The sequence below is a fragment of the Fringilla coelebs genome (assembly GCF_963513975.1).
Source record: "Fringilla coelebs genome assembly, chromosome: 37".
NCBI lineage: Eukaryota > Metazoa > Chordata > Aves > Passeriformes > Fringillidae > Fringilla > Fringilla coelebs.
The window spans coordinates 470,819-498,608 of record NC_140063.1 but is presented as its reverse complement, the minus strand read 5'-3'; the positions used below and the strand labels follow the sequence as shown (position 1 = coordinate 498,608).

Below are 27,790 nucleotides of genomic sequence, written 5' to 3'. Positions count from 1 at the left end.
ATTTTCCCCATTTTCCTGCCAAATTTCCCCATTTTCCTGCCAATTTTCCCAATTTTCACCCAATTTTCCCCATTTTCCCGCCAATTTTCCCCATTTTTCCCATTCCCAGCTCGTAGTGCCGGCCCGGCGCCAGGTCCGACAGCGAGAAGGACGCGCTGGGCGCCGGGATCATCCTGAAACGGGAACGGGAACGGAGATTTCCATCAAATTCCCCAGTTTTCCCAGTTTTTTCCCCATTTATCCCTTTTTTTCCCATTTTTTCCCATTTTTTCCATGTTTTTCAGCCATTTTTCCATCATTTTTGACCTTTTTCCTCCCTATTTTTAGACCCTTTCTCATCCCTATCTCCCAGTTCTCCATCACCTCTTCTCTCCATTTTTTCCCAATTTTCCCACAATTTTCCCCATTTTCCTGCCAATTTTCCCCATTTTTTCCCAATTTTCCCCCATTTCTCCCCATTTTCCTGCCAATTTTCCCCATTTTTCCCATTCCCAGCTCGTAGTGCCGGCCCGGCGCCAGGTCCGACAGCGAGAAGGACGCGCTGGGCGCCGGGATCATCCTGAAACGGCAATGGCAGCACAGATTTCCATCAAATTCCCCAGTTTGCCCAGTTTTTTCCACATTTTTTCCATGGATTTCCCATTCTTTTCCATATTTCTCAGCCATTTTTCCAAGGTTTTTTGACTCTTTTCTCCCTCTTTTTAGACACTTTTTTATCCCTATCACCCAGTCTTTTAGACCCTTTTCCATCCCCTTTTCCCCATGTTTTTCCCCATTTTTCCATATTTTCCTGCCTTTTCCCCATATTTTTGGCCGTTCTTCCCCTGTTTTCCAGCCCCTTTCTCATCCCTAGCTCCCAGCTCTGCATCACCTCTTCCATCCCTTTTTCCCACGTTTTTCACCCAGTTTTCCCCATTTTCCCCCCATTTTTCCCCATTTTCCCCATTCCCCCATTTTTCCCCATTTCCCCCTCATTTCTCCCCATTTCCCCCCATTTTTCCCCATTTCCCCCCATTTTTTTCCCCATTTCCCCCCCATTCTTCCCCATTTCCACCCCATTTCTCCCCATTCCCCACCCATTTTTTCTCTATATCCCACCCATTTTTCCACATTTCTCCCCCATTTCCCCCATTTTTCTCCATTTTCCCCTGTTTTTCCCCATTCCCCACCCATTTTTTTCCTATATCCCACCCATTTCTCCCCATTTTTCCCCATTTCCCCCCATTTTTCCACATTTCCCCCCATTTTTTCCCCATTTTTCCCCATTCCCCCCCCCTTTCCCCCCCATTTTTCCCCATTTCCCCCCCTTTTCTCCCCATTTTCCCCCCATTTCCCCCTCATTTCCCCATTTTTTCCCCATTTCCCCCATTTTTTCCCCATTTCCCCCAATTTTTCCCCATTCCCCCCATCCCCTCGCCGTCTCACCGGTACACGAGGATCTCGTCCCCGGAGCTGTTGTACTGGATCTGGTACATCCTCAGCCCCTCCAGCTCCTCCTGCGGCGGCCACCGCACCAGCGCCGACGTCGCCGTCACCTCGGCCACCACCACCCCGCCCCCGTCCCCCCTCTCCAGCTTGGACTCGTTGCCGAAGCTCGACTTGGCCGAGATCAGGATGTCCGAGGGCTCCGGCCGCGCCGTGGCCGCCTTCCTCCCCTCCTCATCCTCGCACTCGCTGCCGTTGCCCTCGGGCACCACGCGGAACTCCACGGGCGCCGTCGACTCGCCGGCGGCGTTGGAGGCGATGCAGGTGAACGTTCCCTGGTCCCCCGGCGACGCCTCCAGGATATCCAAGGTCCCGTTCCGGTAGGAAACCGTCCTGGAGGTGTTGGCCACCAGTTTGCCGTCGGGGGCGATCCACCGCACGTAGGGCTCGGGGTCGCCCACGGCTTTGCACTTGAGCGAGGCGCCGCGGCCGGCGGCCGTCACCAGCCGGGGCGTGCGGTGCGTGATCATGGGCGGCTCGCAGACGAACTCCTCCTCGCGGATGCTCCAGAAGTATTTGCCCATCAGCTCCGGCGGCGAGGCGCACGTCTCCAGGTCGTCCTCGCGCGTCAGGCGCCGCAGCCAGACCAGCTCGCAGTTGCAGTGCAGCGGGTTCCCGCCGAAGCTCAGCACCAGGGAGGTCAGCGGGGAGCCTTTGGATTTGGCGTAGACGGGGATGCGGGAGAAGAGCGGGTCCGGAGGGATCTTCTTGAGCTTGTTGGAGGTCATGTCCAACCTGGCCAGCTTGTGGAGGTTGGAAAAAATCCCCTCGGGCACGAACTCGATGAGGTTGTGATCCAAACTCACCGTGTTGACGTTGGACAGCTTGGCCACCGTGCCCCAAGGAACGTCCACCAAATTATTATAACTCAAATCCAAATCCTCGATGGTCTCCAAGAAATCATCCAAAGACTTGGGCGAGATGAAGCTCAGCTGGTTGTTGCTGAGGATGAGGTGCCTCAAGTTGACCAAGCCCTTGAAGTGCTCCTCGTGCACGGCCGTCAGGCGGTTGCTGTCCAGGTGCAGCGCGTGCAGGCCCCGCAGGTCGGCGAAGGCGTAAGGCATGATCTGGCTGATGGTGTTGCGCGACAGCGTCAGGTGGATCAGCTGCGTCATGTTGGCGAAGTCGCGCCGCCGCAGCACCGTGATGAAGTTGTCCATCAGGCGCAGCTCGGCCGTGCGCCGGTCGATGCCGGGCGGCACGAAGAGCAGCCCGGTCTTGGTGCACAGGATGGTGAAGGAGGGAGAGAGGTTCTGGCACGAGCAGCGCTTGGGGCAGGGCGGGGAGCCCGAGGCGGCCGCGGCGAGCGCCAAGAAGAGGAGGAGGAGGAGGAGAGGGAGCAGGAGCTTTTCCATCGTCGGGAAAAACGGGAATCTGGGAGAGGGAGAGATTGGGTGAGTTGGGTTGGGAATTGGGCGAGTTGGGTTGGGAATTGGGTGAATTGGGTTGGGAATTGGGTGAGTTGGGTTGGGAATTGGGTGAGTTGGGTTGGGAATTGGGTGAGTTGGGTTGGGAATTGGGGTTAAAACCGAGTTTAGGGTCAGGATTTCAGCCCAAAATGTTGAAGGAGGAGGAGGAGAGGGAGCAGGGAAAAACGGGAATCTGGGAGAGGGAGAGATTGGGTGAGTCGGGTTGAGTGTTGGGGTTAAAACTGAGTTTGGGGTCAGGATTTCAGCCCAAAATGTTGAAGGAGGAGGAGGAGAGGGAGCAGGAGCTTTTCCATCGTCGGGAAAAACGGGAATCTGGGAGAGGGAGAGATTGGGTGAGTTGGGTTGGGAATTGGGCGAGTCGGGTTGAGTTTTGGGGTTAAAACCAAGTTTTGGGTCAAGATTGCAGCGCAGGAGATTGAGGAAAATCAGTGGAGAGGGAAATACCAAAACTGAGAAGGAAAAACTGGAAAATCCATGGAGATGTCGTGGAATTAGCAAAAAAAAAACCCCAGATTTGGGTGAATTGGGTTGAGTTTTGGGATTAAAACCGAGTTTAGGGTCAGGATTTCAGCCCGAAATGTTGAAGGAGGAGGAGGAGAGGGAGCAGGAGCTTTTCCATCGTCGGGAAAAACGGGAATCTGGGGGAGGGAGAGATTGGGTGAGTTGGGTTGGGAATTGGGCGAGTTGGGTTGGGAATTGGGCGAGTTGGGAATTGGGTGAGTTGGGTTGGGAATTGGGCAAGTTGGGTTGGGAATTGGGTGAACTGGGTTGGGAATTGGGTGAATTGAGTTGAGGTTTGGGGTTAAAACCGAGTTTAGGGTCAGGATTTCAGCCCGAAATGTTGAGGAAAATCAGTGCAGAGGGAAATGCCAAACCTAAGGAGGAAAAACTGGAAAACTGGGTGAAAATAGGGTGAAAATTGGGTGAATTGGGCTGAGGTTTGGGGTCAGGATTTCAGCCCAAAATGTTGAAGGAGGAGGAGGAAAGGGAGCAGGGAAAAACGGGAATCTGGGAGAGGGAGAGATTGGGTGAGTTGGGTTGGGAATTGGGTGAGTTGGGTTGGGAATTGGGGTTAAAACCGAGTTTAGGGTCAGGATTTCAGCCCAAAATGTTGAAGGAGGAGGAGGAGGAGAGGGAGCAGGAGCTTTTCCATCGTCGGGAAAAACGGGAATCTGGGAGAGGGAGAGATTGGGTGAGTTGGGTTGGGAATTGGGTGAGTTGGGTTGGGAATTGGGTGAGTTGGGTTGGGAATTGGGTGAATTGAGTTGAGGTTTGGGGTTAAAACCCAGTTTGGGGTCAGGACTTCAGCCCAAAATGTTGCAGGAGGAGGAGGAGATTCAGTGGAGAGGGAAATCCCAAAACTGAGAAGGTAAAACTGGAAAATTGGGTGAAAATAGGGTGAAAATTGGGTGAATTCGTTGAGGTTTGGGGTTAAAACCGAGTTTAGGGTCACGATTTCAGCCTGAAATGTTGAGGAAAATCAGTGGAGAGGGAAATGCCAAAACTGAGAAGGAAAAACTGGAAAATTGGGTGAATTGGTTGAGGTTTGGGGTTAAAACCGAGTTTGGGGTCAAGATTTCAGCCTGAAATGTTGAGGAAAATCTCAGTGGAGAGGGAAATCCCAAAACTGAGAAGGAAAAATGGGAGAAATCCATGGAAATGTGGTGGAATTAGTAAAAAAACCCCCAGATTTGGGTGAATTGGGTTGAGTTTTGGGATTAAAACCAAGTTTAGGGTCAGGATTTCAGCCCAAAGTGCTGAGGAAAATCAGTGGAGAGGGAAATGCCAAAACTGAGAAGGAAAAATGGGAGAAATCCATGGAAATTTTGATGGAATTCTGGGAAAAAATGGGATTAAACCCATGAAAATATGGGGGAATTTTGGGAAAATTGGGATTAAATCTATGAAAATGCGGAGGAATTTTGGGTAAAACCAAGTTTAGGATCAAGTTTCAATTCCAAGAGGTTGAAAAAATTCCCAGTTGTGAGGAAAATCCCAAATTTGTGAGGGAAAAAAGGGAGAAATTTGGGGGAAATGGGAGAAATTCAGGAAAATTTGGATTAATTTAGGGAAAAATGGGTTTTATTATTTCAGGGGGGGTTTTAAAATTATTTTCCCATGGACTGGGTGGGGTTTTATTGGGATTTTGGGATTTTTTTGGAAATTTCCCAGCATTTTTGGAGGAATTTTTGGGGTTTTTCTACATTTTTGGGGGGGTTTTGGGATGATTTTCCAATGGATTTTCCCATTGATTGTGTGGGGGGAAATTAGAATAAAATTTGAATATATTTAAATACAATTTGAAATTGTAATTAAAATTAATTCAAAATATTAAACATTAATAAACGGAATAAAAATATTAAATTCAAAGCATTCAAAAGAAAGGAATTCATTAAAATAATTAATAATTAAAAATGAAGGTCAATTCAAAATTGGAAGTAATTAAAAAGAAATGAAAAATAATAAATGAAATGTTGATAGAAAAAGAATGAAATTAAAATAATAATAGGAATAAAGAAATGGAAATTAAAATAATAAAAACCATTCAAATAAAAATAATAAAGACAAGATATTAAAAAGTCAAATAAAATATTGAAACTTAAAATAATTAAAGCTAAATCATTAAGATTAAAATAATAAAAATTAAAATATTGAAATTTAAGAAATTAATAATAGAAATAAAAGAAATAATTTAAAATAAGAGATGTTGTAAAATAATAATTTTAAAAGTAATTTATAAGAAATTAATGAGAATAAATTCAGAATGATAATGGTCCAATTTAAATATAAAATAATGTTCAAGAAAAAAATTATCATTTTAAAATTAGAGCTAATTATCAGTTTAAAATAAAAAGATAATAATAATAAAAAGATAATAATAATAATAATAATAATAATAATAATAATAATAATAATAATAATAATAATAATAATAACCTAAAAACCAAAATAAACTAAGGATTAGAATAATCATAATTGTAATGAATAAAAGCAAGCATAAATTCAAAATAAAAACCAAATAAAATTAATAATAATAAAAATAATTAATTAATTAATAAGCAGAAGAATTAAAATAATAAAAATTATTTCTGATTAAAACAATGGAAAATTTTAATTATTATTATGTTGAAGACTAGGAAGTAAACCAATAATTAAATAAATCCCTAATAATTAATCCAATAATTAAAGAAATCCTATTAATTAGGAGAAGTAAAGAATTAATTAATAAAAACTCATTAAATATAATCCCATTAATCCTTCAAGAACAGAAAATTCAATTTATCCCAAAACCTGCCTGGAATTCCCTTTGAGGGGGAAATTTTGGGGGCAAAAGGCCCAAAATCCCAAGATTTTAGGGAAAAAAATGAGGATTTGGGGTGAAAATTCCCAAATTTCTGAGGGAAAAGCGGGAATGAGGGAAGTGCTGAGCCCAAAATTCCAAGATTTTAGGAGGGAAAAAATTGGGATTTAGGGGGGTAAAAGGCCCAAAATTCCAAGATTTTAGAGGGAAAATTGGGATTTGGGGTAGGCCGAGGTGAGAATTCCCAAAATTCCTGAGAGAAAAATTTCCCAAAAATTTCCCCAAAAAAATTCCCAAAAATTTCCGAGGGAAAAAGGGAAGTGCTGAGCACAAAATTCCAAGATTTTGGAGGGAAAATTTGGGATTTTGGGGTGGTAAAAGGCCCAAAATTCCCAAATTTCTGAGGGAAAAGTGGGAATTTGGATATTCCAGGCCCGAAATTCCAAGATTTCTGAGGGAAAATTGGGAATTTGGGGGGTAAAAGGCCCAAAATTCCAAGATTTTAGGGGAAAAAAAGGAGGATTTGGGGTAGGCTGAGGTGAAAATTCCCAAATTCCTGAGGGAAAAGCGGGAACGAGGGAAGGGCTGAGCACAAAATTCCCAGATTTCTGAGGTAAAATTGGGATTTAGGGGGGTAAAAGGCCCAAAAATCCGGAATTTCTGAGGGAAAAGTGGGAATTTGGATTTTCCAGGCCCGAAATTCCAAGATTTTGGAGGGAAAATTGAGATTTGGGGTAGGCTGAGGTAAAAATTTCAAGATTTCTGAGGGAAAAGTGGGTATTGGGGTAGGCCGAGCTCCAAAATCCCGGGATTTGAGGGGAAAAAATGGAATTTTGGATGTTCCAGGCTTAAAATTCCAAGATTTTGGAGGGAAAATTGGGATTTGGGGTAGGCCGAGGTGAAAATCCCTAAAATTCCTGAGGGAAAAGTGGGAATTTGGATATTCCAGGCCCGAAATGCCAAGATTGCTGAGGGAAAATTGGGATTTGGGGGGTAAAAGGCCCAAAATTCCAAGATTTTAGGGGAAAAAAAGGAGGATTTGGGGTAGGCCGAGGTAAAAATTCCCAAAATTCCTGAGGGAAAAATTGGGATTTAGGGGTAAAAGACCCAAAATTCCCAAATTTCTGAGGGAAAAGTGGGAATTGGGCAGGGCCAGGCCCGAAATTCCAAGATTTTGGAGGGAAAATTGGGACTTGGGGTGTTCCAGGCCCAAAATTCCAAAATCTGAGGGCAAAAACTTCTCCAAACCCCCCCAAATTCCAAGAAAACTTTGGGAATTTGGGATTTTCCCAGTTCCAATCAGTAAAATTCCATTTTTTTCCATCCCTAAATCCCATTTTGGGATTTTTTTCCCCCCATTTTTCCAAGCTCCAGGTGATTCCCAAATTCAGGTGTGGCCCAAAAACTCAGGGGGAAAAAATAAATTCCTTTATAATCGGAGAATCCGGGAGTTAAAAAATCCAAAAATTAAAAAAAAATCGGATTTTTCCACCTGGAAAATCATTCCTGGCTTTAAAAAAAGTGGAATTCCGGCCTGAATTATATAAGGAAAAGGGGGGTGAGGGGGGAATCTCACCCAGGTGCCGGAAAATCCCGATTTTCCAGGAAAAAAAAAAAAAAAAAGATGGAGCAAGCCCGGAATGTTTCATTTTAAAGGTCAAAATCCCATTTTTCCTTAAAAAAAAAGATTTTCCTGAGGAAAAAAGCGATTTTTTTTACAGGTTCTAATCACGAAATTCCCCCACGGGGATGCAGAATTTCCGGGGGGGAAAAAAATGTAAAATATTGGAATTTTAGGGTGGTTTAGAGTGAAAAATCTGAATTTTTTAATAGGGAAAATTTGCATTTTTACCCCGATTTTAAATTCCCGGGGGGAATCCTCAGGGCCGGCGCCGTGCCTCGTCCCCCGGGGGTGGAGATTTGGGAAAAAATGGGAATTTTGGGGGGATTTGAGGGTTTTTTGAAAGGATTTTAGGGGTGAGAATCCCGAGCGCGGCGCCGCCGCAACGCGGGAAGGACGCGCCCTGCTCGGGAAAAAAACCTCGGGAATTGCAGGTGTCGGGAAAAGGGGGGAAAATGGGAAAAAACCGGGAAAAACCGCGGGAAAAAAGGAAATAGAAACCCCACAGCGATGGGTTTTAACGCGGATTTGAGGGAAAAATGGGGAAAAAATAAAATTGGGGGGAAAATTTAAAGAATTGGGGGATGGGGAAAAAAAAAATCGCCGGGAACACCTGGAAAAGGCACACCTGGAACGGCCCCACCTGGATGACACGGCGGATTTATGGGAGGCTGCGAGGGCTCGGATCCACCCTGCCAAAAAAACCCCAAAATCCCCCAAAATTCCCTAAAAAACCCCAAAACCCCAAGGGTCGGAGGCGCCCTCGCTTCTGCCAGGGAAGGGTTAAAAAAGCTGGAAAATTTGGGAGGGGTCGCCGCTGGAAAAGCGGAGGGGGGGATGCGTTTTATCCCGATTTTATCCCGATTTATCGCGATTATATCCCGATTTTACCGTGATTTACCCCCATTTCCCCCTCCTTTTACCCCATTTTATCCCGATTTATCGCGATTTTTCGCTGGTTTACCCCGTTTCATCCCGATTTTAACCCGATTTATCCCGATTTTCCGCTGTTTCGCCCCGATTTTTCGCCGTTCCGCCCCGGTTTTCCCCGTTTTTCCCGGTTTTTTCCCGTTTTTCCCGGTTTTTTCCCGTTTTTCACTCACCTTTCCCGCCGTGCCTTCAGGGGGGCGGCGACCCCCGCGCCCCCCCCGGGGGTCCCGAGCCTTCCATGGCCGGGAGCGATCCCGGGAGGAGGAGCGGGGATGAAAAAAAATCCAGCAGGAAAAAAAAGCAGGAAAAGGGGAAAAAAAAAGGAGGAAAAAAAAAAAGAGGAGGAGGAGGAAGAGGAGGAAGAGGAGGAGGAGGAGGAGGAGCCCCCTCCCCTCCCCCCCTGCGGCCGCGGGGAGGGGCGGGAGAAGGGGGAGGGGCGGGGGGAGGGGCCCCCGGTGGGAATTTTGGGAATTTTCGCGGGTTTTTTTTTTGGGGGGGTTGGGGGGAATTTCGGGGGTTGGGTTTTCGATTTTTTGGATTTTTTTGGGGGGGTTTGTCGCAATTCCCGGATTTCTGAATCCACGGAATCCCGGGATTTTCGTCGCCCTCCCGGAATTCCCGAATTCCTGAATCCCCGAATCGCATCCCACCCGAATCCCTGAATCCCCGAATTCCTGAATTCCTCGATTTCTGCATTCCTGAACCCCCAAATTCCCTGAACGCCCAAATCCCCAAATTTCTGAATTCCCAAGTTCTTGAATCCCCAAATTCCCTGAATCCTTAAATTCCTAAATTTCCGAATCCTTGAATTCCTAAATCCCTGAATCCCCAAATTCCTGAATTCCTCAATTTCTGCATTCCTGAACCCCTAAATTACCTGAATCCCCAAATTCCCTGAATCCCTAAATTCCTAAATTTCTGAATCCTTGAATTCCTAAATCCCTGAATCCCCAAATTCCTGAATTCCCGAATTCCTCAATTCCTCAGTTTCTGCATTCCCTGAACCCCCAAATTCCCTGAATTCCCAAGCTCCCGAATCCTTGAATCCCCAAATTCCCTGAATCCCCAAATTCCCTGAATCCCTAAATCCCTGAATCCCCAAATTCCTGAATTCCTGAATCCCTGAACCCCCAAATTCCCTGAATTCCCAAATTCCTGAATTCCTGAATCCCCGAATTCTATCCCATTCCTTGGATCCCTGAATTCCTAAATCCTCAAATTCCTGGATTCCCAAATCCCTGAGTTCCTGGATCCCTGAATCCTAAATCCCTGGATTTATCACCGTCCCAAAATCCCAGCCTTCCTGGAATCCCTGGATCCCCAAATTCCCAAATCCCTGAATCCCTGAATTTCTGCATCCCTGAATCCCCAAATTCCAAAATTTCTGAATCCCTGAATTCCATCCCATTCCCTAGATCCCTGAATCCCCAAATTCCTAAATCCCCGAATCCCCAAATTAATGAATTCCTGAATCCCCAAATCCCCAAATTCCCGGATCCCCAAATTCCCAAATTCTCAAATCCCCAATTCCCAAGTTCCCAAATTCCTGAATCCCCAAATTCCCAAATTTCCAAATCCCCGATTCCCAAATTCCCAAATCCCCGATTCCCAAATTCCCAAATTCCCTCGATCTCACCCCATTCCACCAATCCCACCCCCAAATCCCACTCCCGGCACCGCCCACTGTCCCCAAAGTGTCCCCAAGGTTCCCCAGGTGTCCCCACCCCCTCCTTATTGTCCCCAGTGCCACCCCCCCACTGTCCCAGGTGTCCCCAAGGGTCCCAAAGTGTCCCCAGGTGTCCCCTCCCCCCCCGTATTGTCCCCAGGGCCACCCACCCATTGTCCCCAAGTGTCCCCAAGTGTCCCCACCTCTCCAGTGCCACCCCCAAGTGTCCCCAAGTGTCCCCAGGGCCACCTCCCACTGTCCCCATTGTCCCCAAGGGTCCCAAAGTGCCTCCAGGTGTCCCCTCCCCGCCCCCATTGTCCCCAGGGCCACCCCCAGGTGACACCACCCCCCCATGTCCCCCCCTTTGACGATGACAATGGTGGTGAAGATGAAGACCATGACAATGATGATGATGATGACCATGACAATGACAATGACCGTGACCATGGCAATGACAATGACAATGACCATGACAATGACCATGACAACAACCATGACAATGAGTTAACGATGATGATGATGACCATGACAATGACCATGACAATTACAATGACCATGACAATGACAATGACGATGAAGATGGTGACCGTGATGATGATGATGATGATGATGATGATGATGATGATGATGAGGATGGCACTGATGACCATGACTGTGACCATGGCAATGATGACAATAGTGATGACCATGACCACGACAACAATGACGATGATGATGACCATGACAATGACCATGACCATGCCCATGATGACCACAATGACCATGACCATGATGACAATGTCCATGACAATGACCATGACCATGACCATGATGACCACAATGACCATGACAACAATGTCCATGATGACCACAACAATGACCATGATGACCACAACAATGACCATGACCATGACAACAATGAGGATAACCATGACAATGACCATGACCATGACCATGATGACCACAATGACCATGATGACCGTGACCTTGATGACCACAACAATGACCATGACCATGACCATGACTGTGACCATGATGATGATGATGACAATGATGATGACCACAACAATGACCATGACCATGACCACAATGATGATGACCATGGCAATGACCACAACCATGACCATGATGACCACAATGACCATGACCATGACCATGACGACCACAACCATGACCATGACCATGACGACAATGACGATGACAATGATGATGACAATGACCATGAATGGTCAATGACTGTGACCATGGTAATGATGACAATTACGATGATCTTGACAATGACCATGACAATGATGATGACCATGGCAATGACCATGACCATGATGACCACAATGACCATGACCATGACGACAATAACGATGATGATGATGATGACCATGACCATGACAATCACCATGACCATGACGATTATGACAGTGATAACCATGACAATGACCATAACCAAGACCATGATGACCACAATGACCATGACGACAATGACCATGACGATGATGACCATGACCATGACCATGACTATTACCACGACAACAATGACGATGACAAGGATGATGACAATGACCATGACCATGACCATGATGACAGTGATAACCATGACAATGACCATGACCAAGACCATGATGACCACCATGACCATGACTATTACCACGACAACAATGACGATGACAATGATGATGACAATGACCATGACCATGACCATGAATGACACTGATAACCATGACCATGACCATGATGACCACAACAATGACCATGACCATGACGACAATGACGATGACAATGATGATGACCATGACAATCACCATGACCATGACCATGATGACAGCGATAACCACGACAGTGACCATGACGATGATGATGACAATGATGATGATGACAATGACCATGATGACAATGACCATGACAATGACCATGATGACAATGACCATGATGACAATGACCATGATGATGATGATGACAATGACCATGATGACAATGACCATGATGACGATGACCATGATGACGATGATGACAATGACCATGATGACAATGACGATGATGACGATGATGACCATGACCATGATGACGATGAAAATGATGACAATGACCATGACAACGACGATGACAATGACCATGACAACAACGCCCACGCCCCTAACACCGACCCCCACCCCTCACACCACCGTCCCCTCGCTGCCCTCCTCGGTGGCGACCGCGCTGCGCCCCCGCCCGTCCCCGGCCGTGCTGGTGACCTCATCGCTGAGCACCCCCTTGAGCAGCGCCCTCCACGAGCGCCTCACCTTGCCCAGGCCCCGCCCCATCACCAGGTAGATGATGGGGTTGACGCACCCGTTGACGTAGGCCAGCCCGGCCACGGCGGGGTCGGCGGCCTGGGCGCGGCGGAACGCGGCCGTGCCGGGCGCGGCGGCCGCCAGCACCAGCCCCACCACGTGGTAGGGCAGCCAGCAGACGAAGAAGCTGACGATGACCACCAGCACCGTCCTGGTGGCCCTCTGCGACCTCCCCAGCCCCCGGCTCCGCACGCGGCTCAGGAGGCGCCCGTAGCACCCCGAGATGACCGCGAAGGGCCCCAAGAATCCGCACAGGAACCGCACGACGGCCACGGCCAGCTCGGCGCCGCGTCCCCCCGACCCCGCCGCGCTGTAGGCCAGCACGCAGGTGGCCTTGTCCGAGAAGGGGTCGACGCGCACGGCGCGGAAGACGAAGGAGGGCGCGGTCAGCAGCGCGGCCGCCGCCCAGGCCCCGGCGCACGCCGCCCCGGCCAGCGCCCGCGTCCGGCGGTTGTGGCACCAGACGGGGCGGGTGACCAGCGCGCAGCGGTCGGCGCTGATGGCCGTCAGCAGCAGCACGCTGGAGAACATGGCCAGCACGGTCAGCGAGGGCAGCAGCTTGCAGGCGGCGCGGCCCAGCGGCCAGCGGTGGTCGGCGGTCAGCGGCAGCGCCAGGAAGGGCAGGGCCAGGCAGCTGAGCAGGTCGGCCAGCGCCAGGTGGGAGAACCAGACGCCGTTGACCGTGCGGCGCAGCTCGGACGCCGTCACCCACAGCACGGCGCCGTTGCCCGGCACGCCCAGCAGGAAGATGGCGGCGTAGAGAGCCAGCGCCAGGCGGTGGCCCACGGGAACGTCGGCCTCGTCGCCCCAGGTGTCGCCCCAGGTGTCGTTCCAGGTGTAGTTCCAGGTGTCGTTCCAGGCGTCGCTCCAGGTGTCGTCCCAAGGGTACGACGGGGACGGCGGCGCGGCCATGGTGGGGGTGGGGAGGTGAGGAAAGGTGGGTCAAGGTGGGTTCTTCACCTGATCAGGTGATCAAAGGTGGTTGGCAGTGGGTCAAGGTGGGTTCTTCACCTGGCCAGGTGGTCCTGAAGGTCCCAAGGTGGGTTCTTCACCTGTCCAGGGGATTAAAGACGGTCGGCGGTGGGTCAAGGTGGGTTCTTCACCTGGCCAGGTGGTCCTGAGGATCCCAAGGTGGGTTCTTCACCTGTCCAGGGGATTAAAGACGGTCGGCGGTGGGTCAAGGTGGGTTCTTCACCTGTCCAGGTGGTCAAGGATCTTCCAAATGACCCCCTGACCAACCCCAAGGTGGGTTCTTCACCTGGCTGGGTGGTCAAGGACCTTCCAAAAGGTGATCAAAGGTGGTCAGGGATAGGTCAGGGTGGGTTCTTCACCTGGCCAGGTGGTCCTGAGGATCCCAAGGTGGGTTCTTCACCTGGCCAGGTGGTCAAGGAGCTTCCAAATGGTGAGGAAAGGTGGGTCAAGGTGGGTTCTTCACCTGGCCAGGTGGTCAAGGAGCTTCCAAAAGGTGACCAAAGGTGGTCAGCAGTGGGTCAAGGTGGGTTCTTCACCTGTCCAGGTGGTCCTGAGGATCCCAAGGTGGGTTCTTCACCTGTCCAGGTGGTCCTGAGGATCCCAAGGTGGGTTCTTCACCTGTTCAGGTGGTCAAGGACCTTCCCAAAGGTGATCAAAGGTGGTCAGGGATAGGTCAGGGTGGGTTCTTCACCTGTTCAGGTGGTCCTGAAGACACCAAGGTGGGTTCTTCACCTGGTCAGGTGATCCAGGACCTTCCAAAAGGTGACCAAAGGTGGGTCAAGGTGGATTCTTCACCTGTCCAGGTGGTCCTGAAGATCCCAAGGTGGGTTCTTCACCTGTCCAGGTGATCCAGGACCTTCCAAATGGTGACCAAAACTGGGTCAAGGTGAATTCTTCACCTGTCCAGGTGGTTTTGAAGACCCCAAATTGGTTTCTTCACCTGTTCAGGTGGTCAAGGACCTTCCTAAAGACCCCCCTGACCAACCCCAAGGTGTTCCTGCACCTGCCCAGGTGGTCAAGAACCTCCAAAAAACCCCCAACCCCACCCCACCAGGTGACCAAGGTGTTTTGGGGGGTCCCCAGCCCCACTTTCGGGTGTCCCCAATCCCATTTTTGGGTTTCCAGCTCCATTTTTGGGGTCCCCAGCTCAATTTTTGGGGTCCTCAGTCCCAGTTTTGGGGCCTCCACCTCAATTTTGGGTACCCAACCCCATTTTTGGCATTCCCAACTCCATTTTTGGGGTTCCCAACTCCATTTTTGGGGTCTCCAGCCCCATTTTGGGTACCCAATTCCATTTTTTGGGATCTCCAACTCCATATTTGGGGTCTCTATTCTATTTTTGGGGTTCCCAGCCCCATTTTCGGGGTTCCCAGCTCCATTTTTGGGGTCTCTATTCCATTTTTTGGGTCTCCAGCCCCATTTCTGAGGTCCCCAATCCCATTTTTGGGGTTCCCAGCTCCATTTTTGGATTCCCAGCTCCATTTTTGGGGTCTCTATTCCATTTTTGGGGTCTCTATTCAATTTTTTGGGGTCCCAGCTCCATTTTTGGGGTCCCCAGCCCCATTTTTGGGGTCTCTATTCCATTTTTTGGGTGTCCAGCCCCATTTTTGGGGTCCCAGCTCCATTTTGGGGTCCCTATTCCATTTTTAGGGTTCCCAACTCCCTTTTCGGGGTCCCCATTCCCATTTTTGGGGGTCCCCACCCTCCCGTGTTCCCCCCTCCCCCCCCCGGATGTGGAATTTCCTCATCCTCCCCTCCCCCACCCCTCCCCATGGCGCAAGAATTTGGGAGAGGAACTGGGGGGGGGGGAGGGGCAGCTCCACCCTTCCCCTCAACCCCGCGGGGTGGGGACCCCAAAAATGGGACCGAGACCCCCAAAATTGGGGTGGGGAACCCCAAAAATGGGACTGAGACCCCAAAAAATGGGACTGAGACCCCCAAAATGGGGTGGGGAACCCCAAAAATGGGGCTGGAGACCCCAAAATTGGGGTGGGGAACCCAAAAATGGGACTGAGACCCCAAAAATGGGGTGGGGAACCCAAAAATGGGACTGAGACCCTAAAAATGGGGTGGAGAACCCCAAAATGGGACTGAGACCCTAAAAATGGGGTGGAGAACCCCAAAAATGGGGCTGGAGACCCCCAAAATGGGGTGAGGACCCTAAAAATCGAGTAGGTAAGCAAAAAAAATGGGGTGGAGACCACAAAAATGGGGTGGGGAACCCAAAAATGGGGTGGGGAACCCAAAAATGGGGCTGGAAAACCCAAAATCGGGGTGGGGAACCCAAAAATTGGGTTGAGACCCCAAAAAATGAGGCTGGAGACGGCAGAAATGGGGTTGAAACACCCCCAAAAAAAGGGATGAGACCCCAAAAAAATGGATTTTGGGAACCCCAAAAAAATGAGGCTGGAGACCCCAAAATTGGGGCTGAGACCTCCCAAAATTGGGGTGGGGAGACCCCAAAAAAATGAGGCGAGGACCCCAAAATTGGAGCTGGAAATGCCCCAAAATTCGGTTCGGAGACTCCAAAACGAGGCTGAGAACCCAAAAAACGGGGCTGGAAATGGCCCAAAATTGGGTTTGGAGACCCCAAAAATGAGACTGAAACCCCCAAACTGGTCTGGAGACCCCCCCCAAACTGGTCAGAACTGGGAGGGGTCCCCAAAAATCCCCCTGGGAGAACAAAACCCCCTCAAAACCTCCCCCCAAAAATGGGAATGAAGAGGCCAAAAATGGGAATAAAGAGCCCAAAAAAAGCCCCAAAACGAGGCGGAAACCCCAAAATTCGGGCTGAGACCCCCCCAGAAATGAAGCGGGGACCCCCCCGAATTGGGCTGGAGGGGGAGGGGTCCCCTCAACCCCCCCGGGACCCCCCAAAATCCGCCCCTCCCCCCCCTCACCTGCAGCGGCCGCCGCGGTTTCAGCGGAACCGGCGGGAAGGGGAAATGACCCCGGGGGGGGCAGGAAATCCCAAAAAAGGGGGGCTGGGAGGGGCCGGGGGGGCAGGGAACCCCCAAAATCTGGGGGAGAACTTGGGGGCACCCCCACCCCGAAAATTTGGGTTTTTTTGGGGGGGAAAACCCCCAAAATTCGGGTTTTTTTGGATGGAAAAAGCTCCGAATTTGAGATTTTTTGGAGGAACCGCCCCCAAAATTTGGGGTTTTTGGGGTGAAAAATCTCGGGGAGAACCCTAAAAAATTTGGGGTGGATATTTGGGGACACCCGAACCCCAAAATTTGGGGTTTTTGGGGGGAAATTCTAGAAATTGTTTTTTTTTTTTTAGGAAAAAACCAGAATTTGGCTTTATTTTGAGGAACCGCCCCCAAATTTGGGTTTTTTTTGGATGAACCACCCCAAAATTTTGGGGTTTTGAGGTAAAAGCGCTCGGGGGGACCCCAAAATGAACGAGGTCACCCCAAAATTGAGGACGAAGCCGGGGAGGAGTTTTGGAACTTTTATTTGACAAAGACGAAATTGGGGAGGGGGGACCCGAAAATCCCCTCGGGGGGAAATTTGGGGACCCCCCCAGGTGAGATTTGGGATTTTTGGGGCCCCCCAGGTGAGATTTGGGGTCCCCCCAGGTGAGATTTGGGGATTTTGGGGCCCCCCCAGGTGAAATTTGGGGGTTTGGGGGCCTCCCCAGGTGAGATTTGGGATTTTTTGGGCCTCCCCAGGTGAGATTTGGGATTTTGGGCCCCCCCCCAGGTGAGATTTGGGATTTTTGGGGCCCCCCAGGTGAGATTTGGGATTTTTTGGGGCCCCCCAGGTGAGATTTGGGATTTTTTGGGCCCCCCCAGGTGAGATTTGGGGGTTTTTGGCCCCCCCAGGTGAGATTTGGGATTTTTGCCCCGCCCCCAGGTGAAATTTGGGATTTTTGGGGCCCCCCCAGGTGAGATTTGGGGTTTTTGGGCCCCCCCAGGTGAGATCCGTGATTTTTTTGGGGTCCCGGTCACACCTGGGGGGGGCTCAGGTGGGATTTGGGGTCCCCCCCCCGTCACACCTGGGGGGGGTCGCTGGGTCCTCCTGTGGGGGGAGAGAGAAAAAAGGGGCTGGAGACCCCCAAAACCCCAAACCCCAAAACCCCAAACCCCAAAATCCCCCAGGTGAATTTTCGGACCCCTCAGGTAAATTTTGGGACCCCCAGGTGACTTCTGAGGTCCCCCAGGTACCCCCCAGGTGAGTTTTGGGACCCTCCAGGTGAGTTTTGGGGCCCCCCAGGTGATTTTGGGACCCTCCAGGTGAGTTTTGGGGTCCCCCAGGTGAGTTCTGAGGTCCCTCAAGTGAGTTTTGGGATCCCCCAGGTAATTTTGGGGTCCCCCAGGTGAGTTTTGGGGTCCCCCAGGTGATTTTGGGATAGGCCAGGTGAGCTTAGGGTCCTCCAGGTGATTTTGGGGTCCCTCAAGTGAGCTTTGGGGTCCCCAGGTGAGTTTTGATGTCCCCTAGGTGAGTTTTGGGGTCCCCCCAGGTCATTTTGGGACCCTCCAGGTGATTTTGGGGTCCCCCAGGTGAGTTCTGAGGTCCCCCAGGTGAGTTTTGGGATCCCCCAGGTGATTTTGGCACCCCCAGGTGAGTTTTGGGGCCCCCCAGGTGAATTTGGGACCCTCCAGGTGAGTTTTGAGACCCCCCCCAAGGGAGTTTTGGGATCCCCCAGATGAGTTTTGGGGTCCCCAGGTGATTTTGGCACCCCCAGGTGAGTTCTGAGGCCCCCCAGGTGATTTTGGGGTTCCCCCAGGTGATTTTGGCACCCCCAGGTGAGTTTTGGGGCCCCCCAGGTGATTTTGGGGTCCCTCAAGTGAGTTTTGGGGTCCCCCAGGTGAGTTCTGAGGTCCCTCAAGTGAGTTTTGGGGTCTTCCATGTGATTTTGGCACCCCCAGGTGAGTTTTGGGGTCCCCCCAGGTGATTTCGGGACCCCCAGTTGATTTTGGGGTCCCCCAGGTGAGTTCTGAGGTCCCTCAGGTGATTTTGGGGTCCCCCCAGGTCATTTTGGGACCCTCCAGGTGAGTTCTGATGTCCTCCAGGTGAGTTTTGGGGTCCCCCAGGTGAGTTCTGAGGTCCCTCAAGTGAGTTTTGGGGTCTTCCATGTGATTTTGGCACCCCCAGGTGAGTTTTGGGGTCCCCCCAGGTGATTTCGGGACCCCCAGTTGATTTTGGGGTCCCTCAGGTGATTTTGGGGTCCCCCCAGGTCATTTTGGGCTCCCCCAGGTGAGTTTTGGGCTCCCCCAGGTGAGTTTTGGGGTCCCCCCAGGTGAGTTTTGAGACCCCCCAGGTGATTTTGGGGTGCCCAGGTGAGTTTTGGGGCTCCCAGGTGATTTTGGGGCCCCCCCAAACCCCCAAACCACTCCCGGGGTCGCTCAGGGAGGAGTTTAATGCAGCAGCCGGGTACAGCCAGGTGAGCTCAGGTGTGCCCAGGTGTGCCAGGGGTGCCCAGGTGAGCTCAGCAGTGCCCAGGTGTGCCCAGGTGAGCTCAGGTGAGTCAGTCCAGCAGCGACAGCCCCAAAAGCTCCTCCAGAGACCCCAAAAATCCACCCCAGAGCCAAGCAGCCGTGCCCAGGTGTGCCCAGGTGTGCCAAGCCGTGCCAGGTGTGCCCAGGTGAGCTCAGGTGAGTCAGTCCAGCAGCGACAGCCCCAAAAGATACCCAAGGAACCCCAAAAATCCACCCCAGAGCCAAGCAGCCGTGCCCAGGTGTGCCCAGGTGAGCTCAGCAGTGCCCAGGTGTGCCAGGTGTGCCCAGGTGAGTCAGTCCAGCAGCTCCAGGCAGAGACAGCCCAAAAAGATCCCCAAGAAACCCCAAAAAGGCCCCCCCAGAGCCAAGCAGCCGTGCCCAGGTGTGCCCAGGTGAGTTCAGCAGTGCCCAGGTGTGCCAGGTGTGCCCAGGTGTGCCCAGGTGAGTCAGTCCAGCAGCGACAGCCCCGAAAGATCCCCAAGGAACCCCAAAAAACCCCAAAAATTCAGCCCAGAGCCAAGCAGCCGTGCCCAGGTGTGCCCAGGTGTGCCCAGGTGTGCCAGGTGAGTTTGGCAGTGCCCAGGGATGCCCAGGTGTGCCCAGATTAGTTCAGCTGTGCCCAGGTGAGTTTAGCAGTGCCCAGGTGTGTTCAGCTGTGCCCAGGTGTGCCCCAGGTGTGTCCCAGGGGTGCCCAGGTGTGCCCCAGCTGTGCCCAGGCGTGCCCAGGTGAGTTTGGCAGTGCCCAGGTGCGCCCCAGGGGGGCCCAGGTGTGCCCCAGGCGTGCCCAGGTGTGCCCAGGTGTGCCCAGGTGTGCCCAGGTGTGCCCAGGTGAGTTTGGCGGTGCCCAGGTGTGCCCAGGTGTGCCCAGGTGAGCCCCAGGTGTGCCCAGATCAGCAACCGAGGGGTCCTGGGGGGGCTCCCAGGGGGAATTTTGGGGGTTTTTTTGACATTTTTGGGGTGAATTTGGAGATTTTTGGGGGATCCTGGGGGGATTTTTTGGGGGTCCCAGGGTGAATTTGGGAGGGTTGGGGATCCTGGGGGGTTTTTGGGGGGTCCCAGGGGGGTTTTGGGGGGATCCTGGGAAGATTTTGGGGGTCCTGGGGGGGTTTGGGGGATTTTGGGGATCCTGGGGGGGTTTTGGGGGGATCCTGGGGGGGTTTTGGGGGTCTTGGGGGGGTTTTGGGGGGCCCAGGGGTGATTTTGGGGGTATTGGGGGTGAATTTTGGGGTCCCAGAGCAATTTTAGGGCGTTTTTTTGGGGTCCCGGGGCTGTTTTGGGGTTTTCTTTGGGGTCCCAGGGGGGGTTTTGGGGTGAATTTGGGGATTTTTGGGGGGAATTTGGGGGATTTTTGGGTGGATTTGGGGGTTTTTGATGTGAATTTGGGGATTTTTGGGTGAATTGGGGGATTTTTGGGGTGAATTTGAAGAATTTTGGGGTGGATTTGGGTTTTTTGGGGTAATTTGGGGATTTTGGGGTGATTTTTGGGGGATTTTTGGGATAATTTGGGGTTTTTTGGGGTGATTTTGGGTGAATTTGAGGATTTTTAGGGTGAATTTTGGGATTTTTGGGGTGAATTTTTTGGATTTTGGGGTGGTTTGGGTTTTGGGGGGGATTTTTGGGGTGAATTTGGGGATTTTGGGTGAATTTTGGGGTGAATTTGGGGGTTTTGGGGTCAGTGTGGGGGAGGGGAGCTCTTACGGAAACGAACCCTCTGGAAATCCGAGATCTCCACCCCCGGCCCTGCTGGGAACGGCACCAGTATGGACCAGTATGGACCAGTACGGACCAGTACGGACCAGTATGGACCAGTACGGACCAGTACGGACCAGTATGGACCAGTACGGACCAGTATGGACTGGTATAGACCAGTATGGACCAGTACGGACCAGTATAGACCAGTACGGACCAGTATGGACCAGTATGGACCAGTACGGACCAGTACGGACCAGTATGGACCAGTATGGACCAGTATGGACCAGTATGGACCAGTACGGACCAGTATGGACCAGTATGGACCAGTATGGACCAGTACAGACCAGTACGGACCAGTCTAAACCAGTCCAGAGCAGTAACAACCCCCCCGTGACCCTCCCCAGTGCCTCCCAGTACAGACCAGTAACCTCCAGTACCCTCCCAGTAATCCCTGAATCCCCTCCCAGTCCCTCCCAGTTCCATCCCAGTTCCCTCCCAGTATCCCATTATCCCCTCCCAGTTCAATCCCAGTTTGTCCCAGTCCCTCCCAGTTCCATCCCAGTTTATCCCAGTCCCTCCCAGTATCCCGTTGTCCTCTCCCAGTTCAATCCCAGTCCCTCCCAGTCCATCCCAGTCCCCCCCAGTTCCTCCCAGTCCCTCCTAGTTCCCCCCCAGTCCCTCAAGTCCCATCCCAGTTTATCCCAGTCCATCCCAGTATCCCGTTATCCTCTCCCAGTTCAATCCCAGTTTGTCCCAGTTCCCTCCCAGTCCCTCCCAGCCCCCCCCAGTCCCTCCCAGTTCCCTCCCAGTCCCTCCCAGTTCCTCCCAGTTCCCTCCCAGTCCCTCCCAGTCCATCCCAGTCCCTCCCAGTTCCCTCCCAGTCCCTCCCAGTTCCATCCCAGTCCCTCCCAGTTCCATCCCAGTCCCTCCCAGTCCATCCCAGTCCCTCCCAGTCCCCCCAGTACCGTCGGGGGGGGTCCCGCTGCGCTCCGGGGTCTCCGGGGGGCTCTGGCAGGGGCTCGGGGGGGGGAGGGGCGGCTCCGGGACCCCGCCCTGGGCTGGGGGAGAGACTGGGAGAGACTGGGAGTTACTGGTTTGAACTGGGAGGGACTGGGAGGGACTGGGGGGGGCTGGGAGGGACTGGTTTGAACTGGGGGGGGTCACTGGGAGTTACTGGTTTGAACTGGTTTGAACTGGGACTCACCGTGGGGCTCGCTGGGGGTCACTGGGAGTTACTGGTTTGAACTGGGAGTGACTGGGGGTCAGTGGTTTGAACTGGTCTGAACTGGTTTGGACTGGGACGCACCATGGGGCTCACTGGGGGTCACTGGGGGTCACTGGTTTGAACTGGTTTGAACTGGTTTGGACTGGGACGCACCGTGGGTCTCACTGGGGCTCACTGGGGGTTATTGGTTTGAACTGGTTTGAACTGGTTTGAACTGGTCTGAACTGGGACTCACTGTGGGGCTCACCGGGGCTCACTGGGGGTGACTGGGGGTCACTGGTTTGAACTGGTTTGAACTGGTCTGAACTGGGACTCACCGTGGGTCTCACCGGGGGTCTCTGGGGGTTACTGGTTTGAACTGGTTTGAACTGGTTTGAACTGGTTTGGACTGGGACTCACCGTGGGTCTCACTGGGGGTTACTGGTTTGAACTGGTCTGAACTGGGACGCACCGTGGGCCCACTGGGGGTCACTGGTTTGGACTGGGGGTTACTGGTTTGAACTGGGACTCACCGTGGGGCTCACTGGTTTGAACTGGTTTGAACTGGTTTGAACTGGGACTCACCGTGGAGCTCACTGGGGGTTACTGGTTTGAACTGGTTTGAACTGGTTTGAACTGGTCTGAACTGGGACTCACCGTGGGTCTCACTGGGGGTCACTGGGAGTTACTGGTTTGAACTGGTTTGAACTGGGACTCACCGTGGGTCTCACCGGGGCTCACTGGGGCTCACTGGGAGTTACTGGTTTGAACTGGTCTGAACTGGGACTCACCGTGGGTCTCACCGGGGCTCACTGGGGCTCACTGGGGGTTACTGGTTTGAACTGGTCTGAACTGGGACTCACCGTGGGTCTCACTGGGGGTCACTGGGAGTTACTGGTTTGAACTGGTTTGAACTGGGACTCACCGTGGGTCTCACCGGGGCTCTCCGGTCCGGCCTGGTGGGGGCGGGGCCCTTCCTCCCCCTGCCCCTCCCCCTCCTCCTCCTCCTCCTCGCTCACGTCCTCCCACTGGTCCGAGTCCTCCTGGGAGCCGGGGACCCCCCCCGGGACCCCCCCCGGGCCGGCGCCGCCTTCCGGAACCTTCTCAGGGACCTGCTGGGAGAGCGGGGACGGGGCGGGGGCGGGGAAATACCAAAATGTCCCCAAAATCCACAAAATTCCCAAATCCCAAATTCCCAAAATTCCCAAAATCCCAAATTCCCCAAAATCCACAAAATTCCCAAACCCCCAAAATCCAAAATCCCAAATTTCCCAAAATCCCAAAATCCCAAATTTCCCAAAATCCCAAAATCCCAAATCCCGAAAATCCAAAATCCCAAATTCCCAAAGTTCCCAAGACTCCCAAATCCCCAAATCCCAAATCCCCCAAAATTCCAAATTTTCCAAAATCTCAAATCCCTAATTCCCAAAATTCCAAAATTCCAAATACCCCAAAATCCCAAATCCAAAGATCCCAAAATTCCCAAAATCCCCAAATCCCAAATTTCCCAAAATCCCAAATTCACAAAATTCCCAAATCCCCAAAATCCAAAATTTCCCAAAATCCCAAATCCCCAAAATCTCAAATCCAAAATCCCAAATTCCCAAATCCCAAAAGTCCCCAAATCCCAAATCTCCCAAAATTCCAAATTTCCCAAAATCTCAAATCCCAAATCCCAAAATTCCAAATTCCCAAATCCTAAACCCCAAAATCCCCAAATCCCAAATTTCCCAAAATCCCAAAATCCCAAATTCCCAAATCCCCAACCCCCAAATCCCAAATTTCCCTAATCCCAAATCCAAAATTCCCAAATCCAAAATTCCCAAATCCCCAAATTTCCCACAATTCCCAAATCCCCAAAATTCCCAAATCCAAACTCCCAAATCCCAAAATCCCCAAATCCCCAAAATTCCCAAATGCCCAATTCCCTAAAATTCCAAATTCCCAAAATCCCCAAACCCCAAATCCCAAAATTCCAAATCCCAAATTCCCAAATCCCGGGGGATCCCCAAATTCTGGGGGTCCCAAAAATCCCCCAAAAATCAAAAAAAAAAATCTCCAAAAATCCCAAAAAATTCTCCAAAAATTCCCAAAAATCCCCAAAATTCCCCAAAAATACCCAAAAAATCCCCCTAAATTCCCAAAATCCCCAAAAATCCCCAAATTCCCGAATCCCGGCCTCACCTGGGCGCTCTCGGGCTCCGGGGGCGGCTCCGGCTGCGGCTCCCAGCGATCGTCGTGGAAACTGGGGAGGGAATTTGGGGTGAAAAATCGGGAATTTGGGAAAAAACAGGAACCCCCCTCAAAAAAAATCCCAAAAATCACCCCCAAATCTCCCCAAAAAATCCCAAAAAAACAAAAATCCCCCCAAAAATCCCAAAAAAGCCCCAAAAAAGCCAAAATTCCCCCAAATTCCCCCTAAAATTGCCACAAAATCCACAAAAAAAAATCCCCCCAAAAAACCAAAATCTTTCCTAAAATCTTCTAAAAAACCAAAATCGCCCCCAAATCCCCCCAAATCTTTCAAATCCTCCCTAAAATTATCCTTCAAAAAACCTAAAATCCCCTCCAAAAATCAAAATCTCCCCAAAATTCACAAAAAATCCCCCCCCAAATCTCCCCAAAATTCACAAAAAATGCCCCCAAAATCCAAAATCTCCCCAAAATTCACAAGAAATCCCCCCCAAAATCCAAAATCTCCCCCAAAATTCACAAAAAATCCCCAAATCCCCCCGAAATCCCTCCCCAAAAAAACAAAATCCCCCCAAAATTCCAAAATTTCCCCCCAAAATCCACAAAAAATTCCCCCAAAATCCAAAATCCTCCCCAAAAAATCCCCCAAAACCCCAAAATCCCCCCGAAATTGCCCCAAAAATCCCCCCAAAACCCCAAATCCCCCCAAAATCCCTTCAAAAAAAATCCCAAAATTCCCCAAAATCCCAAAATCCCCCCCCGCCCCTCCCCCCTCACCTGTAGGGCCGCCCCTCCCCCCGCGCGCGGCCCCTCCTGCGGCGGGGGTGGGGGAGGGGCAGGAACTCGCCCAGCGTGGGGGGGGGAGGGGCGGGGCCGGGGGAGGCCCCTCCCCCCTGCGGCTCCTCCGGGAGCCCCGAGAACCTGAGGGGGGGGGAGGGGCAAAGGTGGGACCCCAAAATTCACCTGGAAACCCCAAAATTCACCCAAAAATTCACCCAAAAACCCAAAATTCACCCCCAAATTCACCCAAAAACCCAAAAATTCACCCCAAAAATTCAACTGAAAAACCCCAAATTCACTCCAAAATTCACCCCAAAAATTCATCTGAAAACCCAAAAATTCCCCCCAAAAATTCCCCCCAAATTCACCTGGAAACCCCAAAATTCACTCCAAAATTCACCTGAAAACCCCGAAATTCATCCCAAAAATTCAGCTGAAAACCCCCAAATTCACCCCAAAAATTCACCCCAAAAATTCACCTGAAAACCCCAAAATTCATCCCAAAAATTCATCCCTGGAACCCCCAAATTCACCCCTAAAATCCACCTGAAAACCCCCAAATTCACCCCAAAATTCTCCCCAAAAATTCACCTGAAAACCCCAAATTCATCCCAAAATTCACCCCCAAATTCATCTGGAAATTCCAAATTCACCCCAAAATTCACCTCAAAAATTCACCCGAAAACTCCAAAATTCACCCCAAAATTCATCCCAAAAATTCACCCGAAAACCCCAAAATTCACCCCAAAAATTCACCTAAAAACCCCAAAAATTCACACCTGGATCCCCCAAATTCACCCCGAATCCCCAAATTCACCCCAAATATTCACCTAAAAACCCCAAAATATTTTTAGCCCCAAAATCCCTTCTTTTGGGTCTAAAAATCCCATTTCTCCCTCCTAAAATCCCATTTTTTGATCTATAAAATCCCTTTTTTTCCCCAAAAATCCCATTTTTTCACCCCAAAAATCCCATTTTTTGCCAAAAATCCATTTCCTCACCCAAATTTTTGGATTTTTTTCCCCAAACCCCATTTCTCCACCTTAACCCCATTTCTCTCATCTCCAAACCCCATTTCTCCCTCCTCAAATCCCAATTTTCCCCTTGAAAAATCCCATTTTTTTCACTAAAAATCCCATTTTTCTCCATAAAAATCCCATTTTTTTACCTAAAAATCCCATTTTTTCACCCAAATTTTTGGGTTTTTCCTCCAAAACCCCATTTCCACCCCAAAATCTCATTCTCTTGATCCCAATCCCCATTTTCCCCTCCTAAAATCCCATTTTTTAGTCCAAAACCCCCATTTTTTAACATAAAAATCCCATTTTTTTCCCGAAAACTCCCATTTTTTTCCCAAAAAATCCCATTTTTCCCCCCAAATTTTTGGGTTTTTCCCCAAAATCTCATTTTCTTGATCCCAACCCCCCATTTTCCCTCCTAAAATCCCATTTTTTAGTCCAAAAATCCCATTTTTTAGTCTAAAAATCCCATTTTTTCCCCAAAAAACCCCATTTTTTTCCCTAAAAATCCCATTTCTTCGCCTAAAACCCCCATTTTTTCACCCAAAATTTTGGGATTTTTTCCCAAAAACCCCATTTTTTGCCCCAAACCCCCCAGACCCACATGTCCCCGGGTTTCTGTGCGTCCCACTCCCTCCTCCAGGCGCCCTGGGGGTCTCGGTGCCGCTGCAGCCGCTCGCGGTCGATTCGCTCCCGCTCCCGTTCCCGCCCCAAAATCCCAGTGCCCTTCCCCAAAATCCCGGGGTTTTACCCCAAAATCCCATTTCTCTCATCTCAGAATCCAATTCCTCCCTCCTAAAATCCCATTTTCCCCTCTCAAAATCCCATTTTTCTGCCTAAAAATCCCATTTTTTAGTCTAAAAACCCCATTTTTTCCCCAAAAAATCCCATTTTTTTGCCTAAAAATCCTATTTTTTCCCCCAAATTTTTGGCTTTTTCCCCAAAATCTTTTTCTTGATCCCAATCCCCATTTTTCCCTCCTAAAATCCCATTTTTCTGCCTAAAAATCCCATTTTTTTGCCGAAAAACCCCATTTTTTCCCCAAAAAATCCCATTTTTTTCCCTAAAAATCCCATTTTTTTCCCCCAAACCCCCATTTTTTCACCCAAAATTTTGGGGTTTTTTCCCCAAACCCCAGACCCACATGTCCCCGGGTTTCTGTGCGTCCCACTCCCTCCTCCAGGCGCCCTGGGGGTCGCGGTGCCGCTGCAGCCGCTCGCGGTCGATTCGCTCCCGTTCCCGTTTCCAGCGCTCGTACTCCGCCCCAAAATCCCATTTTTTCACCCAAATTTTTGGGTTTTTCCCCCAAAACCCCATTTCCACCCTAAAATCTCATTTTCTTGATCCCAACCCCCCATTTTTCCCTCCTAAAATCCCATTTTTTAGTCTAAAAATCCCATTTTTTGGTCTAAAAATCCCATTTTTTTGCCTAAAAATCCCATTTTTTTGCCTAAAAAACCCATTTTTTCACCCAAAATTTCGGGGTTTTTTGCCAAAAATCCCATTTTTCCCCCAGACCCACATGTCCCCGGGTTTCTGTGCGTCCCACTCCCTCCTCCAGGCGCCCTGGGGGTCCCGGTGCCGCTGCAGCCGCTCGCGGTCGATTCGTTCCCGCTCCCGTTTCCAGCGCTCGTACTCCGCCCCAAAATCCCATTTTTTCACCCAAATTTTTGGGTTTTTCCCCCAAAACCCCATTTCCACCCTAAAATCTCATTCTCTTGATCCCAATCCCCATTTTCCCCTCCTAAAA

General features: G+C 50.7%; 2 protein-coding genes across 2 annotated transcripts; both read right to left on the bottom strand.

Moving 5' to 3' along the window:
* Positions 1-12,559: 12,559 nt before the first annotated feature.
* C5AR1 (complement C5a receptor 1) lies at positions 12,560-13,699 on the bottom strand (the record flags this gene model as incomplete). The annotated part of the gene is made up of 1 exon (XM_084224402.1): positions 12,560-13,699. Exon 1 carries the CDS (start codon positions 13,646-13,648, stop codon positions 12,560-12,562), a length of 1,089 nt encoding a protein of 362 aa, XP_084080528.1. The 5' UTR covers positions 13,649-13,699.
* Positions 13,700-17,154: 3,455 nt separating this feature from the next.
* CCDC9 (coiled-coil domain containing 9) lies at positions 17,155-27,564 on the bottom strand (the record flags this gene model as incomplete). Its single annotated transcript, XM_084224401.1, has 9 exons — positions 17,155-17,731; positions 20,851-20,892; positions 21,810-21,914; positions 22,974-23,163; positions 24,233-24,293; positions 25,019-25,162; positions 26,645-26,766; positions 27,181-27,297; positions 27,559-27,564. 9 exons carry the CDS (start codon positions 27,562-27,564, stop codon positions 17,703-17,705), a joined length of 816 nt encoding a protein of 271 aa, XP_084080527.1. The 3' UTR covers positions 17,155-17,702.
* Between the last annotated feature and the right edge of the window lie 226 nt (positions 27,565-27,790).